Source organism: Atta colombica, unplaced genomic scaffold (genome assembly GCF_001594045.1).
Source record: "Atta colombica isolate Treedump-2 unplaced genomic scaffold, Acol1.0 scaffold200, whole genome shotgun sequence".
NCBI lineage: Eukaryota > Metazoa > Arthropoda > Insecta > Hymenoptera > Formicidae > Atta > Atta colombica.
The window spans coordinates 311429-327389 of NW_017259295.1; the positions used below are offsets into that span (position 1 = coordinate 311429).

The 15961-nt window shown below is 32.6% G+C and overlaps 1 protein-coding gene across 1 annotated transcript; it reads left to right on the top strand.

The window, feature by feature from the left end:
• The first annotated feature begins 5324 nt into the window (after positions 1 to 5324).
• LOC108687154 lies at positions 5325 to 14047 on the top strand. Its single transcript, XM_018192775.1, has 2 exons — positions 5325 to 5544; positions 13572 to 14047. The coding sequence occupies exons 1-2, from the start codon at positions 5421 to 5423 to the stop codon at positions 13907 to 13909; spliced, it is 462 nt and encodes a 153-aa protein (XP_018048264.1). The 5' UTR covers positions 5325 to 5420; the 3' UTR covers positions 13910 to 14047.
• The last annotated feature ends 1914 nt before the right edge of the window (positions 14048 to 15961 follow it).

The window sequence follows — 15961 nt, forward strand, 5'->3', positions numbered from 1 at the left end:
TGATAGATAAAATAAAATTTCAACTTTAGTAGCGTGTTTATTTTAGTTGTGAACTCGATATTTTATGATGTTGTTGAAAAGATATTTGTTTATTTGGATATTATCTCATTTCTTCGGCTGCTTTTCAACAACACGGTAAACTTGGATTAACTTTTATATTTAAATATTTAACAAGACTACAACTATAAAGGAATTGAATTATTTGAGGAATTTAATATAGTTACTCTTATGTTACTAACAAGAATAATTGTAATTCTACAGCAGTTTTATAAATGAAAATTTGAATATTACGAATCTTTATACATTTGAATATCTTTTCCTACGTTATATATTTTTTATTATTTTTTATTATTTTTTACATCTCACAATTCACTCATTTCCTGAAACTTCTACATTTTGATTTTCCTTTTGTTCTATATTTTATGATTCACGTACGATAGATAGATATAGTCTTACGTAAGCCGGATTCCCAATTAATTATACCCAGCAACAACATTCGACTTTCCTCCGTCAAAGAGTGTTTCTCTATGACTTATTTCTACAATTATCTCAAACGTAATACACATTAAACGCGTTGTTGGAACTGTGCGCACGGTGATAGATATATCATACGTGATGTAATTGAGGAAGTTATCTCATATATTAGAGTTGCAGTTGTAATAAGAAAAATACATTTTAAGAACCTTTATCATTTTCCTCTTCTATTTCTTTGATTGTTGATATTACAATATAGATATTTTTTCCATATATCACGATTTCTTCCCCTTATCATTATTCCTTGTTGACAAGTGTGATAAAAGCAAAGTAAAAACGTGCGACAATTGAGAAAACTTTCTCCAAATTTGGGCAAATCCCAAATTAAAGAAGGCGTTGGCTGTTCCATGCTACTCACAGCCAATTCATACTACGGCCGTTGTCCCGCAATCTCAGCACACAATATCGCCCCAATTGAGTTCCGCCGGCTTTGCAACAATTACATCACATCCGGCACGGATTCGAGTATGGTTTGCTGTATAGAAATTTCCTCGTCAGAGTTTGCAATTATTTATCTTTCTCTTTATCTCTCTCGATTGTCGGGTACGACAATATCTATCCACGATGTAAAGATTAATTTTTTTAAGCAGCCAATCTGTTAAGTTAATAAATAGAATTGACTTTAGCCGAATACTTGATGTGGAAATATTTAACAATTTCTATTTTTATTTTATATATATTTTATTTATTTTTATTTCTATTTTTAATGTTGAATATAATTAAATTTATAAATTAATTTTTATTAAATTAATTTTTATTAAATTAATAAAATTTATAAATTAATTTTATTAAAGAAGAGAAAGAGAAAAAATATAAAAAAAACATCCTTTTAATTTTAGAAAGTACAACGAATATCTATTGTTGGTGGAACATGATTCTTCCTGTCTTGCGACATGATTAAATATGATGTATATATAAGTATGAAACATCTCGTTGACTTCTTTGTCCAATTTCTTTTCGAATTATTAAACAAATATTAGCAATTGGAGAACAGTGTTTCTCTCAGCCTGGAGCAATTATTTCAATTGTTTCTTCCGCGACGAGCAACCTTTTCTCAGCAATCGAGCCAAGTCAGAATGGAAGTAAAGGAAGTTCGAAGTCAGAGCGCAAGCGGAAATATGCATGATGACATCCGCGCGGACATGGAGATCAAAGCGTGGATGGAAACGAAGGTCAAGGCGAAGACTAAGATCAAGGCCATCGCTGTCGATGTCAATATTCTATTATCGAGATTATCTATAATTAGTTCATAAGAAGAGAGAACTGATTGATTACGGCCAATTCAGAATCATTAACATCATTGATTCAATCAAGAACGAGATTAGATCGAGATCAGCTAGGATCACGAAGTCAAGGATGGCATTATCCTCGATGGTATCGCCAGTGTTGGCGTCGATAACATCCGCAATTTAGAAAGAGACATCTTCTCAGCTTCTACTTTATTCGACAGCCTTCGAAGCCGACAACCAGGTGATGAAGGTTTATTAATCTCCGATCTTATCCGGTTCGATCCCCGATCACATCCAACATCAGCAGAAGAGTATTTTTTTAAAGCCAAATTTAAAAAAATAAAATTAGAAAAACGATTAAAATGGAGGAAAATTAAGTATGAATAGAAATGTTGTAATTGTTACAATAAATTTAACTCCAATTCTTTATTTTGATAGAATCTATGATCTTCGTGTCAACTTCTTATCTAAATGTATAAACTAATTATATTAAAAAATTTTACAACAGTTGCAGAACTGTTTTCTCTATTGAACGCAATCATTGATTTAAAATATTTTAAAGAAAAACGTAGAGATTTTTCTAGATTCCATTAAAGATATATTTATCTGTACATGTTAGTTAAAAGTATTAGTTAAAAGTAAGTCAAATACTCAGCCAAAAATATATCACTCAATATAAAAAAAAAATAAATTTTTTATAATGTTAGCCCTAAAACCAACTGCAAAACACAAAACGAATAATTTGGCTTATTATAATTTTAATACAGCAAAATAACATTTTTCTACATACAATTTACAGTTATGGTCGATAACTTTCTAAATAATCCAAATGAACTTTTGCACGAATATTTATTGTTTTATTATTAATATCTGTATAAAATTTAATTTAATTTCTCGTACAATATTATTTTCTCATCAAATTTGCAAATAAGTATTACAAAATGTAATTTTACATAAGAATCAGGACTAACAAAAAAATTAAAGCAAACTAATAACAGATTTTGCTCGAATTTTACACACCTATTCAGATGTAATAATGGAATAATCTATGAAATTTTTTTACTTTTGGTTTTTGTGTCATTTTTGAGATATGGAATATTTCCTTAATTAATACTTATACTATGTCATACATTTTCTTTGCAGAATATTCCATAGTATAGCATTAAATCAGAATTCGAATGAGAATCATACGTTCAGAGATTCGATCTCCACGCGCGACGGGAATAATATTATGCAACACACGCGCGCGATATTGCTCAACATGCGTTTCCGTGCTTAATCGGTGTTACTTACAAAACATACGAATTATATTATACAAACGGGTCGCGCCTTTAAGCAACTCCTTCACGCTGAAGTGAATCAGCTACCCGGCTTTCCTCATGGTTACTAATAATTATGTTAATTTCTTCGGAGAAGCCCATATTAACGACGCTTCAGGATTTGTGTGTATAGATGAGGCTATTGCCTAATTTCTTTTCAAGGGAAGAATTTCGTGTGATGTTACACCGCAGCCAAGAAATCGAGACGATATCGCTAAACGATAACGTTGTTCTGCAGTGTCGGAATAAAATAGAGAATAATTAAATTGCAAGAGGCTAATATTTTTAACTGTAGCAATCTTCTAAAAAGCTTACAGTTGCAATACTAGTTTTTCGAGCTAGATCCACCATATTGTATAATTGCGTCTACTTCATAAATTATTCATAAATTATTCATCACTATAAATCTCGATCTAAATTGATTTTAAGTGGGCGGCGGAATTCACATTCCTATTAAATTTATTATATTTGAAAAGAGAATCTTATTTAGCAAGTAAAATTCCCCCGAGGTCTCTCTTTCTCTTTCTTTCTCTTTGCCCAGATTTTAGAAAACTGTATTCATCCTCAGCGACACGCCTTCTTCAATTGAGGATGGGATCCAAATTGTGTGTTACAGACAACGGCGTTTTATTAAGTTTTATTAAGTTTATCATGTTGATAGTCCAATGTGTATTACTGTTATTAAACTGTTATTAAACTCCTATAATTGCTGAAAACAAGCGATTTTTCACGCTATTATCCAACGTGACAACTATCTTCTTGCGTGCTGCACGCAGCACGCACGAAATCGCAAGCACGCATCTTGATATACAGGATATTAATTAAATTACTATTTATTTCTTTGGAATTGGCGCAGTAATCTTTAACTAATTAGTAAAACGATATATATTTAATCGTGCAGTGCAGTTATTAATTTCTTATAGAATGTCTCGAGTCGAGGCATCTTCCTTTACGTCACATCATTCACTGTGATTCTATCACTAATTTGAAATTATATTAACTTGGAACAAATGAGAATTTTACAAACACTGTATATTGTCGCATTTTAAAAATGCTCGCGTCGAGATTTATTAATGAATAGATGAAAGTTAACGACAGTTTCTAATCTCTGAAAATATATATATGTTTGCAACAATTTCACGATTACAGTACAAGATAATATATAGTTGTCTGTCAATTAATCTTACTACATGCCTTATTAAATCACGTCTATCCATAAATTAATGGTACCTGGATCATTAAACTTACGAAGTGAGAAAGCAAGCATGAACTTCGATATATTTTAGTCTATTCTTGAAAGCACTCGATAAGCGAAAGTATTTTAAAGTAATCTCTCACATTTTATAGTTAGCAATAATGAGATATTAATTGATCAATACATATTAATGACGTATTATAACTCGACATTATAAAAGAAACCTTTCTAAAAATAAAATTCTTCCTGTATACGTATCAGCTTATACATTGTCTCAAGGATATCTCGAAACCATCAAACAGACGTTCTCTTAATGACAGATTCTCCGGACAATTTGGGGCCAAACTTTTCCTCAGCGGAAATGTCGAGGTTGGTCATCATCTATTGTAATCCTCCAATTTTCTGCGTCCTTACAACTGTCAAATTAAAACCTTTATTAAAGTAAGAATTAGTTCAAGGACGTGGTTTTGTTAACTGCTTGGCTCTGCAAAGATTAATTTGCGAAGGAAACCCTTTTCCTCGTTCTTGTTAATCAAATTAGTTAATATGTCCAAGATTTGTAATTGCAAGCATTACCTTGATGTATATTCCTATTTTTTTTTAAAGAGGAAGAAAAAGGAAAGCATTAGACACGAACTCCAATACAAATTAATGCTTAGAACGTATTTGACAATACTGTTGCAAATCAAATATCATTAATGTCCTGATACCCTCATTAACAATCAAGAATTTGTCTTCCTGATCAAATAGATCTTGCACTAGAATATATTACGACCCATGGTGTAAGAATCTGATTTACACCATGGCACGATCAAAGACAGCGGCCACATCGGTTCCCATACGTATAACGTATCCCTATCTACCTATACCGCGTGGACCCCGGTGTCTTCGGAGTCACTCGAGCTTCGGTCGCGAATGATGCTTCGGTGACTGGTGGTTCAAGAGGTGAGAGACCACATCTGATCCTGGAGGGGATAACAGGGACCGCGCCCGATGGCCGGCTATAAAATGCCGCCACGAGGATCGGGCCCAACCAGTCGTAATCGATACAAGAAGCTCCATTTTTCTAATCTTCCTCACTTAATCCCTTCCATCTCGAAGGAAGTTCTCCCTGTGAATCTATCTATTGCTCGACTCGAAACCATGAAGCTCGTCTTCAGATTCGCCCTGTTGTGCGTCGCGGTGGCCTTCGTCGCCGCAGAAGATGCCCAGGTGCAGGAACGACCAAAAACCTTCCGAAGGTTGATACCCGCTGATGTTCTCCGCGGTGAGTTAACTCAATTCGAGGGTGAATTTTTTATTCCGTGACAAGCTCGATCTAAGGTCGATATTCATAGTCGATTCTTATATCAAGATCGTCTTAAGTAATGTCTTAAGACGCTAATGTGACTCTTTTGGCTGGTATTCATAGGCCGTTGTTCATAATCAAATCTTATTTCAACACCATGTCTTAAGACGCTAATGCAGCCTTCTGATTAGTTCGTGATTTCTTAAGACCGTTCTTAAAACGGTCTTAATTATAGAAGATCTGATTGCCATAGTCAATTCTTATATTCAAGATCGTTTTAAGTTCTGTCTTGAGATGTCGCGAACCAGAGATCCACATTAGCGTTTTAAGATGGTCTTGAAATAAGAAACGATTATGAATACCGAATCTTTGATTGATCCGTGACATCTTAAGACGATCTTGAATATAAGAACTAACTTTGAATACCGACCTAAGATCTTTGCGGTTATTTCCTCCTCCTCTCATTAAAAAAATTTTGGCTTCTTAATTGAGATCACTGAATAAATAAAAAGGCCAGTAAAAGGAGTATCATTTCAATATTTGATTGTCAGCATCAGTACTCGACAGTTATATGAGAATTCGATGAAAGATATAACGAGAGAATATTTCTTTTCGCGAAAGAATATTTCATCTCGCTGCAATGATTTTTATCTTTGTGATGCTAATATCTCTTGATATTATCACGCAAGATGAAGACAATTAAGTAATATATCTGTCGGCAGAAATTCGCGTTGATTATGTGTCAGTTATTAGCGTCATAATTGTATGCTAATTTATCGAAGAAAAGATATCAACTTTAGAATAGCGCGATCTTTGCTTCTTAATTAACTTCTTAACTCATAAAAAAAATTATATATTAATTATTTTCACTATTATTCAATGTAGATAAATTTTAAATTACAAAATGTATTCTCTGAAATAATTTTTTGATGTTAATAAAATAAACCTTTATAACTTAAGTTCTTCTGATAATGCTCGTTAACGCGAGTCCTTGATTAACTATAAAGACGAAATATGAAAATTAGTATAAGATATTGATTTTAGAAAAACTTTATTTTTCGATTTTGCCGAGAAAATTAGCATTTTCGTTTTATTAGATAGTATAAATATAAATATAACTTATTTTGTTAATATTATATCATAAGTAGATCTACTCGAGAAATGAAAGCGTGAAACTTTGGTTGAGAATCACTGTGTTAAGGTGTCTGGCCGAATTCAAGAACTGTATGTACATGACCGATAAGTGGGACGATTGGTCGTTATTTTCAACCGTTTGGAAGACTTGACATTTGGCTTTCTTACGATGCCTTGTCACGCGTATTAAACAGCTGTCTCGGAATCCCAGTAATATATAGGAGTGTCACGAATGCCATCCATGATAGAAGCGATCTGTGTTCGAATCGATCATTTAAAAAAGTTTATTTCACCTTGCATAATAAATACACACATATACGTATATAAAAGATTTGAAAATGTTTCATGTAAGGAAAGAACTTTTCTGTATAGAATGTAAAAGAGGAAATGTATAATTATTCACTTTTTAAATTGTTTCTATCTGGCTGTGGTCAAAGTCTCGCTACAAATGTTTTAAAACATTTGATGAATCAATTAGAAGAAAGAATTTTACAAACTGACCAATTAAAAAACGCTTCAAAGCGTTTGCAACATCGCGTTGACTTATATCGCATATTTATTCAATCTGTATTTATTCAGTCTGAAAAATTTTTTATTTTCAATTTTGTTATTCCAAACATAATTTTGCTTAAAGAGTATCTTAATCAGAAGTTGCTTTCAATTCTGCGTGAAAAATCTTTATTATTGAATCATGAGAAGTCGCGAGAATTAATATTCAATCAATCGTTGGATCTTCCATGATAGATTTCTGAAATAATCTTGTCATCGCCTACATTTCCGTTTCTCGCATCGACCTTGATTATGGCTTCTTTCTCGCTCCATAATTAACGCGTCTCAACATTATATCTCAGATGTTTATCCATGCGTAAATCGACCCTGATAAACGTCAGCGTTGAATGTCTTTTTGTATTGATCCATTATCTTGTAACGCGAGCATGGTCCTTGTAAATCAGAGATTCGCAGGGACGCAGGATGATGTATCATTTGAGATCCCCTGAGATCAAGAAAAATAGCAAACTCTGCTCCGTTGGCGTCAAGATCACGAGACTGCGTGAAAGTTTCGTGCGGTAACCATCATCTTATAATCCCCTTTGCCCCCAGTAATGCCCCCTCTTCTCTTTCCGTTCTCCCTTTCTCGATATTACTTTCTTCTTTATACGGTAGATGCAATGATGCGTTTCTCCTCTCGATAAGATTAACAAGATCGTTACGAAACCCATTGCTTTTATGCCCGTTTCTACTTAATGTACCTAGTTTAATTTTAATCTTGATTTAATCAACTTTGTATCTTTTTCTAATTTTAGAATTAAAAGAAAATAAAGAATAAATTAAACCATGATTGTAAAGTTAATCTTACGTCCTTGGGACGTTTTATATATTTAATCCTATTACTCTGTTCATTTATTTAAATTATAGAAATTATACTTTATTTTTTTAAATATATCATTTCTATTTCTTTAATTTATATGACATTTCTTATGTAAAAGATAAGATCCTGAAATTTTTTTTAATCTTCATATTCATGAAATATTTGGTTTTTTTTCCAACACATTTATTATTTTTGTAGTGATTTATTTGTTTGCTTTTTTAAGTAAGTAAGAAACGTTGGTTCATCTAGTGTTAAAAACTTTTTCCTTTGACATTTGACTTCCTCTGTTAATGTATTATAAAATCTTTCTTTCTTTCTGAAAACATATTAATTTTATTTTATTTTTAAATTGTTTGTTGATTATATTGATTTCGATTATAGAATGCAATAATATTTAAATTAATTTATTATGTAATATACGCTATCAACTTTTTAATACAAAATTTAAAATTTTGCCTCTCACATGCCCTTTAATATATTTATTGTTTATTAAAATTAAGAGTCCTTTGTTCTTATCAATTTTTGATTATATTGACTCAAATGATATAATTGTATAATAAATGAAACAAAATTACAGAGTTAACACAGATTATATTTTGATTATATGTAACGTTTAAAAAAATAGAATTCTCGTCAATTAAAGCTCGACTGTTAAGACTGTAGATTAAAGACTGATGTATTGTATTGGGTTGTCCGGAAAGTTCGTTCCGACTAAAATTTAAATTTTAATACATAAATTTTATACATTTATTAAATTAAAATTTCAATTTTCCTTCAACACGAACTTTCCAGACCCAATACAAGCGACATTTTTCTTTTCGTAACCATTCATTGTGAATCGCCATCGCGACTGTTGATGAGAATGATGTTGAGTAATTTTGCCCGCAAATTCTCCAATAAAATCGCGTCAACCGCGAGCGGTCAATTTGAGTGTCTTCCTGAGAGAAAATCCTTGATATTCGCGTAGACGCGACAATCGTTCCTGGTCTTTAATTACTCATGGCCGTGTTCTTTCTTATTTATCGGCGCAGACCTGAATTTCCATGAATAATCGAATTAGTCACGGAATAGTGACGAGGAGGGAATTACGAGTGGCCTCGTTGCTCGAATTATAGCGAAGACAGGAGACCGCATAAATACGGGTGTGGAAGCTCATGGGAAGGATAGAATTATTTATTTGCCGACTCTTGGAAGGTCGTAGATTATATATACGTGAGACGAAGGCCTCGAATACGCGACTCGCGGAAATTCTTCACGCAATATGCAAACAATACTTAGCACCTTATACACATAAGCAACGAACAATTGCCAGTTTTTTTCACCTTTTTTAGCTTGAAAGAAGAAACACCGAAGGATCTTTTATACACTTTTGGAATATATTTGCTCTGATGCTGTTGTTTGATTGACATAAAAATTAATAGGATTACTCTTGCTAATAGGACTCTTATTTTTTTTTCGAAATTATATGATAACGTGTGTCTTGCAAAGTGTTCTTGCTATTAGAAAGCGAGAAGCGCACTTCAAGAAAGTGGCAACCAGCACGATGAAAGTACGGGCGAGATCAAACGTATACGAGTATAAAATCAAAGAGAAAGAAACATCCCTGATTGCAAAACTTTCCAGATTAGCGATGCAATCAGAATACATCTTTATCGTTGTATCACACATGTACCGTAATAATAAATTGTTACTCGACTATTTCCCGATTAGGATTTCTTGAAAGTCTAGCCGGTTTCGTTTAAGAGGGACACAGAATATTTTCGCCAAATGTTAATGTTTCTGCAAAGAATGAATTCTGAAAAGAATGTCAGCAAATATATTCTTGCAATTAGCAATTCTAATTCCGCATTTTAAACGATGCTCGCTCAATAAATTCTGAATTTTTAATTTCACGAGAGTTATATTGCTTGCCTGTTGCAAGTGAAAGTTTGCTATTTTTTTCCTTGTTCCTACTTTTAATATATTTTTTTGCGACTATCGATTAACGATTTTAATTTTATACTTCAATTTATATTTTAGAATTCTGCACGGAAGGAATGCTTTTGCTGAAATATTTAAAGTTAGATACAAATATGAAAATAGTTTTGTTTGAATCTCTCTTTTATCAAAATATTGTATTTATGTAAGACGCTCAAATTGATTGCTAGACAGATAGAATTTTAGAACTTTTTGCAGTATCAACGTTTAAGTGTTTTATAATTATTGTGATAGTTAAACAAAATTATTTTCAACTAAATTTTTAGATATTTAGGTACAAATTTTTAGATACAAATTATTTTCTATTTAAGTGAGGAAATTCTTTAATCCTTGCAACTAGAACTCACTTCCTCAGGTCGCAGATGAAAGGAATGCAGCAACAATAATGATAAAGTATAATATGAAAAACGTGTGTATGAATTACATCAAATATAATAAAAACGTGACATCTCTAATCTTTATTGCAAATTTCTCTTCTCGAAATTTAGTTATAGATTCCACTTTCCAATTTGAAATCTAAGTTCTTATATCGCTTCTAATTGAATCGACATAAAGATCGTAATTTCCACTCGTGTCTCTTGCGTCTTTAACAAGTGTCCTTGTTTACTATTTTATAGTGACCGGTAAAACGAGAAAACCGCAGAGACATTAACGGTGCCGTAAACGCCGATCACATCGCAGCTCAGGTCGGCATTGAGAAAACGGTAACGAACACATCATTGTTTAACACGAACAACACGTTCGTGTTAAATTATACGGCTAGACAATCTGACGTCAATGCAAGATGCGTAATCCTCTATTCGATCTTATCTGCTTTACGTATATTACATGTTAATATAAATTGTAAAATGTTAGAAAGATACCGGTCAACATGATACCGGTGACTCATGAAGACAAGTCAAATTAACTTATAAAATCGATAAATTATAGCAGATAAATCGATAAATTAAAAATTGGCAAGAAAAATAGTATAAAACCAATCAAGGAAATTTATATGATAATTTAATAAAAAATAATCATTTACGATAATTTCTCGACTTTATAAGTTAATTTGAATTTGTCTTTAATAACTTATTGATTTTCGCAAATAATTATTGAATAAATTGTAAATAATTATTCTTTGATAAAATTACAATATTAATAATTAAATCTGATTGGTTTTCTTCTGATCATTTCTTTTTTAAATTTCTTCAGCTTGAATCGAAGAATCGATCAGGAATTTTTCAATAATCCTCGACGGTAAAACGATCTTGTGAGTCATCGCGAGACAAGCCTCGAAGGGCTGATGTAATCGCTAGCTGTAAAACCAACGCGTCGACGTCCGTCGTAATGACGCCCAACATTTGTCGTCGGCGCGTTGCGTAAAAACGGCGCGCAACCGACCGACTCGGTGACAGTGAAAGTGTTTCTCCTTGAAGTTTCTAGCACGATCACCGCTGCCGCCGCCGTTGCCGACGACGACGACGACGCAAACGCCGGTGTGTTCCTTGTTCCAATCATCGTCGTAGATGGATCTAAACGATATTCGTCGTCGCCGATTGCGTCGCTCGAATTAGCCTCGTAATATCGTCATCCATTGCGCTCGTCGTCGTCGTCGTTGTGTGGCTCCGCGTCGAAGAAGTGAAATTCGCGACTATCACTATTGTTGCAAATACAGATTGGCTCGGAAATAGGATGCCGAACCCAATGGGTGTGTTGCGTTCGTTGTTGAGTTTACAATAGGGATAATACGAACGTCGATATTCTAAAGCGTTCTAAAGCGTTCGCCGATGCGAGATTATTTCTTGATCAGAAAATCGATTATATATCTTGAAACAAGATAAAAATTACAAAAGTAAAGTAATCAAATTACTAGGCGTTAAGTATTTTAGTGAATTTGCTCTTTTTCATAAAAATAACTGTCTCGCCAAACATGTTAAAATATAAAAAATTGTATTATTTTTAAATGTATTTATCTTTAGATACATCTATAAATTCTTTTTCTCAATATAAAACTGTCCCGCTTTGGATTTAGTTATATTCGATTTAGAGAGAGAGAAAGAGAGAGAGAGAAAGAGAGAGAGAGAGAGAGAGAGAGAGGGAGAGAGGGAAGCAAGATAAACAATAAAATAATATAATGATATAATAAAATAATATAAAATAATAAAAAAAATTGAAGCAGAGATCTCTGATGAAAGTATATCGCTTTGTCACTTGCAATAATATTTCTGATTGCGTTTTCCCTTCTAAAAAAAAAATCTAAAATCTTGGTTAGATTCATGGTTTGGTGCCTTTAATTTCACCGTAGTGTGCATGATCGCGATGTGCATGCAATGCGATATTAAAAAACACATCCACTCTCTCGAATTAATTCTTTCATCTGCTCGAATATTCAGATCGGCGAATTAACGAGCAATATTGTTGGGGCGAGTATTATAATGCCGTTTAGGTCCGGCGCGTACAGTGCGTTAGAAAGTAACGACACTTTTGCGGAATTGCGCGTGACGATCGAGGTAACGATATAATACTCGGGCGAGCGAGCAAGTTATTAAGGAAACGCGATATCACCATCTTATTTCACCGTTCGACTTCGACAAGCTAGCGATTCGGATAGCCTTTTACTTCAATCTCTAATAAGAAGGCTTTAAAAAATAAAAATTAATAAAATAACAGTAAAATCAGAACCACTATTTCTTTTACAAAAAGAGGACACTATTTCTTTTGCTTATTGAGCCACTTTTTAATATCCTCCTTTAACATGTTTCGATCTCATACTTTTGGATCATTCTAAATAATTAACAAATAATACTATAGTCAATAAATTTGATTATAGTATTATTTGTTAATTATTTAGAATTACTCAAAAATGTGACATAAAAATTGAAATAATTATTGTAGTTAAATATAGTAAAACAAAGAAAGACACGCTGAGATATATAAACTTAAATTTGACATTCGATAAAGAATTTGAATTTACACAAGAATTAATGTTGGCTTTGATTGGCATTTTATTTATATGATCTCATCTCTAGTTTATTGACTTAGACAAGTGCGTCATTGTCGGTGAAAACCGAACGAAAGAGATCCGCGAATCCTTACATAGGTCGGCCAAAGCGGATTAAAGTATTAACGTAATGTTGGACACATGTCAGAAAGCAGACATTCGTTACTATTAAATTATCTATATACGCAAAGGTTCATTGTGCCGTGTAACATCGAACATTATCTATATATTAATGAATTATTATAAATTATTATGCCATAAATTATTTCTTATATTAACAAAACATAATAATTTCTTATATTATTTATATAAATTTAGACACTTAACATTTTTATATTATTGTCTAAGTAATAATAACATATTTCTACATTTTATAATAATTTATATAACAGTTATGTAACAGTATTTTCTAAAAATATAAGAGAAACACTCGTTAATTAAATCCTGAAGTTTTTCCTTTCTCTTGAAGAATGATTCTTCTTTTGTCAGGCTTTTACGCAACTCTACAACTTGTTCTGATAAGAAGTATGTATCGTGTTACAGACTTCCCTGGAATGTGCTTCGCATCGACCAAGTGTGCAACTATCGAGCCGACAAAATCGTGGGAGCTGTCGCCATTCTGTGGTCGTTCTACCTGCGTACCCGCTGATGACAACTCCGGCCGTCTCTTTGAATTAGTAGAAGACTGCGGCCCGTTGCCCAAGGCCAATCCTAAATGCAAGCTCTCTGACAAGACCAACAAAACCGCAAGCTTCCCCGAATGTTGTCCGATCTTCGAGTGCGAGGATGGCGCCAAACTCGAGTATCCAGAGATCCCAACCCTGCCACCACCGAGTGATGAGGATGCGGCGAAGGCGCAGCCGGAAACGCCAAAGCCTTAAGCCCGACGCAAAAGCAAAAAGGCCACCTTGTCTCTGGGACGAAGATTGCGGTGTAGCCTCCTCGACTCAAACAAGTTTCAAAATGAGAAGTTATCAAAATATTTCCAAAATCCAACTCAAGGAACACACAAAAGTCAACAGAAAAATCAAAATAATCTTATTTTCATGATTTATTGAATCAATAAGTAATTAAATTTTATAATAAAAAAAAATCATTATTTTGACTTTCATGATGTCAAAATAAAGACATTTTGACTTTTTCTTTGACTGAACGTGTTCCTTCGGAATAATTATTTCCTTTGGAATAATTATTAAAAATTACTTTTTGACCAGTCGCATTTTAAAATCAGTTTGACGTTATTTGTTATTCTGTCCATCGGATCTGGAATTATGTTCGATTTGTCAATGCGATCGACGAGATGCGGCGAACATACATATTCAAGGATTAAGTCTCCAAGAGCGATGAAAAGACTAGCGAACTCTTAGCATAACGCAAAATAAATATGCAAAATATAATTTTATTTTATATTGGTATACGAGTACCAAGATCTACTTAATACGACGAAATGATCAGTCGCACTGTTTTATACTATTTTATAATATTTTTTCGAGGAAAGGATAAATTGTCGTGTAATAGCCATCAGATCGTTGCACATTGCGCTATTATAGGAAACAGTTCTCTTTGTATTTGATTCAATTATGGATTGTTCGACAGGATTGTGCAACGTTTGTGCCCATCACGACGAGGCCATACCGCGATTTCGCTCACCATTTAACATGATCCGATCCCATTTAATCCAGATTAAGTTAATTGTATATAAATTCAGGCCGTGTCTTTTCAAACAACGAGCACGATGAAAGCTTTCCAAACGCACTCATTTTACACCCGATTTGTAATCTTATAATCGTAATCCCAATTCTTTTGTTAACTCTCCCCATGTTCTTTTAGCTGCGCAACTCTCGAACGTACGTAGTTTACCTACGAGAATCTATAAAGAAACAGAATAATTGCAAAGTATACATTAAATATATAAAAAGACTTGACAAAAAATATAATGAATGTCTCACGAAGAAAAATAAATATATTAAAAAATTAAGTTTTTGGTGTATATTGTTTCGTGATTATTCTATTATATTTCGCACAGAAGCGTTTGAGAAGTTTAAACTTTTCAATGATATATTTTCCAATGATAATCGGTAGTGGCGTACTTTTTTTAGTTAAGTTGACTTAAGTTGCTCTTTCAGTATATGACAAATTATTCCGTAAAACCTGGCAGTATGTATCGCAAATATGTGTGATTGTAATTATATGTGATTAAATTAATACTTATTTAATTCAACTTATTTAATTCGTACATCGCAATCATCTCCCTCCTTCGTTTTCCTATTTTTCCTCTCAGAATTATTAATTTACTAATGAATTTACATATATATAATTTATTATCTGTTATTATAAATAACATTTATTGATGAATTAATTATAACTTTAATATTACATTAATATTAAAAATTATAACAATGTTTATAATTGATTATAAGTCAAGCGAACAAATAAAAAATAAATAAGCGCCGTTTTTCAATTGCAACTTTTATTTTTTATTTTTGAGAAAAACCTAATTAAAGTATAGTGTATTTAAGAAAAACTTAATTTTTTTTAAGTATAGAATGACTAAACTAGCGATTAAAAGTTCATCCTGTTTTAACTTTGAATTTTTATTTTCGCTTAATGATTCTACGATGACGACGGTCTCTACTCGTTTAGAATACGCTTTCTACTGCAATTTTTCTATTTTCTTTTTTTTTTGTTAATGCAATAATATTTTAATAAAATATAAGTAATGATTAACGTAAAAGTAGGCGAGGAGCTAACAAGATTTTCGGTCTCTCTCGAATAGATTACAAGTCCTACTTTCACCCGACTTATACTCCAACAATTCGCTTCTCAACTTATATTTCGAGTTTGATTAAGTTAAATAAAAGATAGAAGATAGATAGATAGATAGAGAGAGAGAGAGAGAGAGAGAGAGAGAGAGAGAGAGAGAGAGAGAGAGA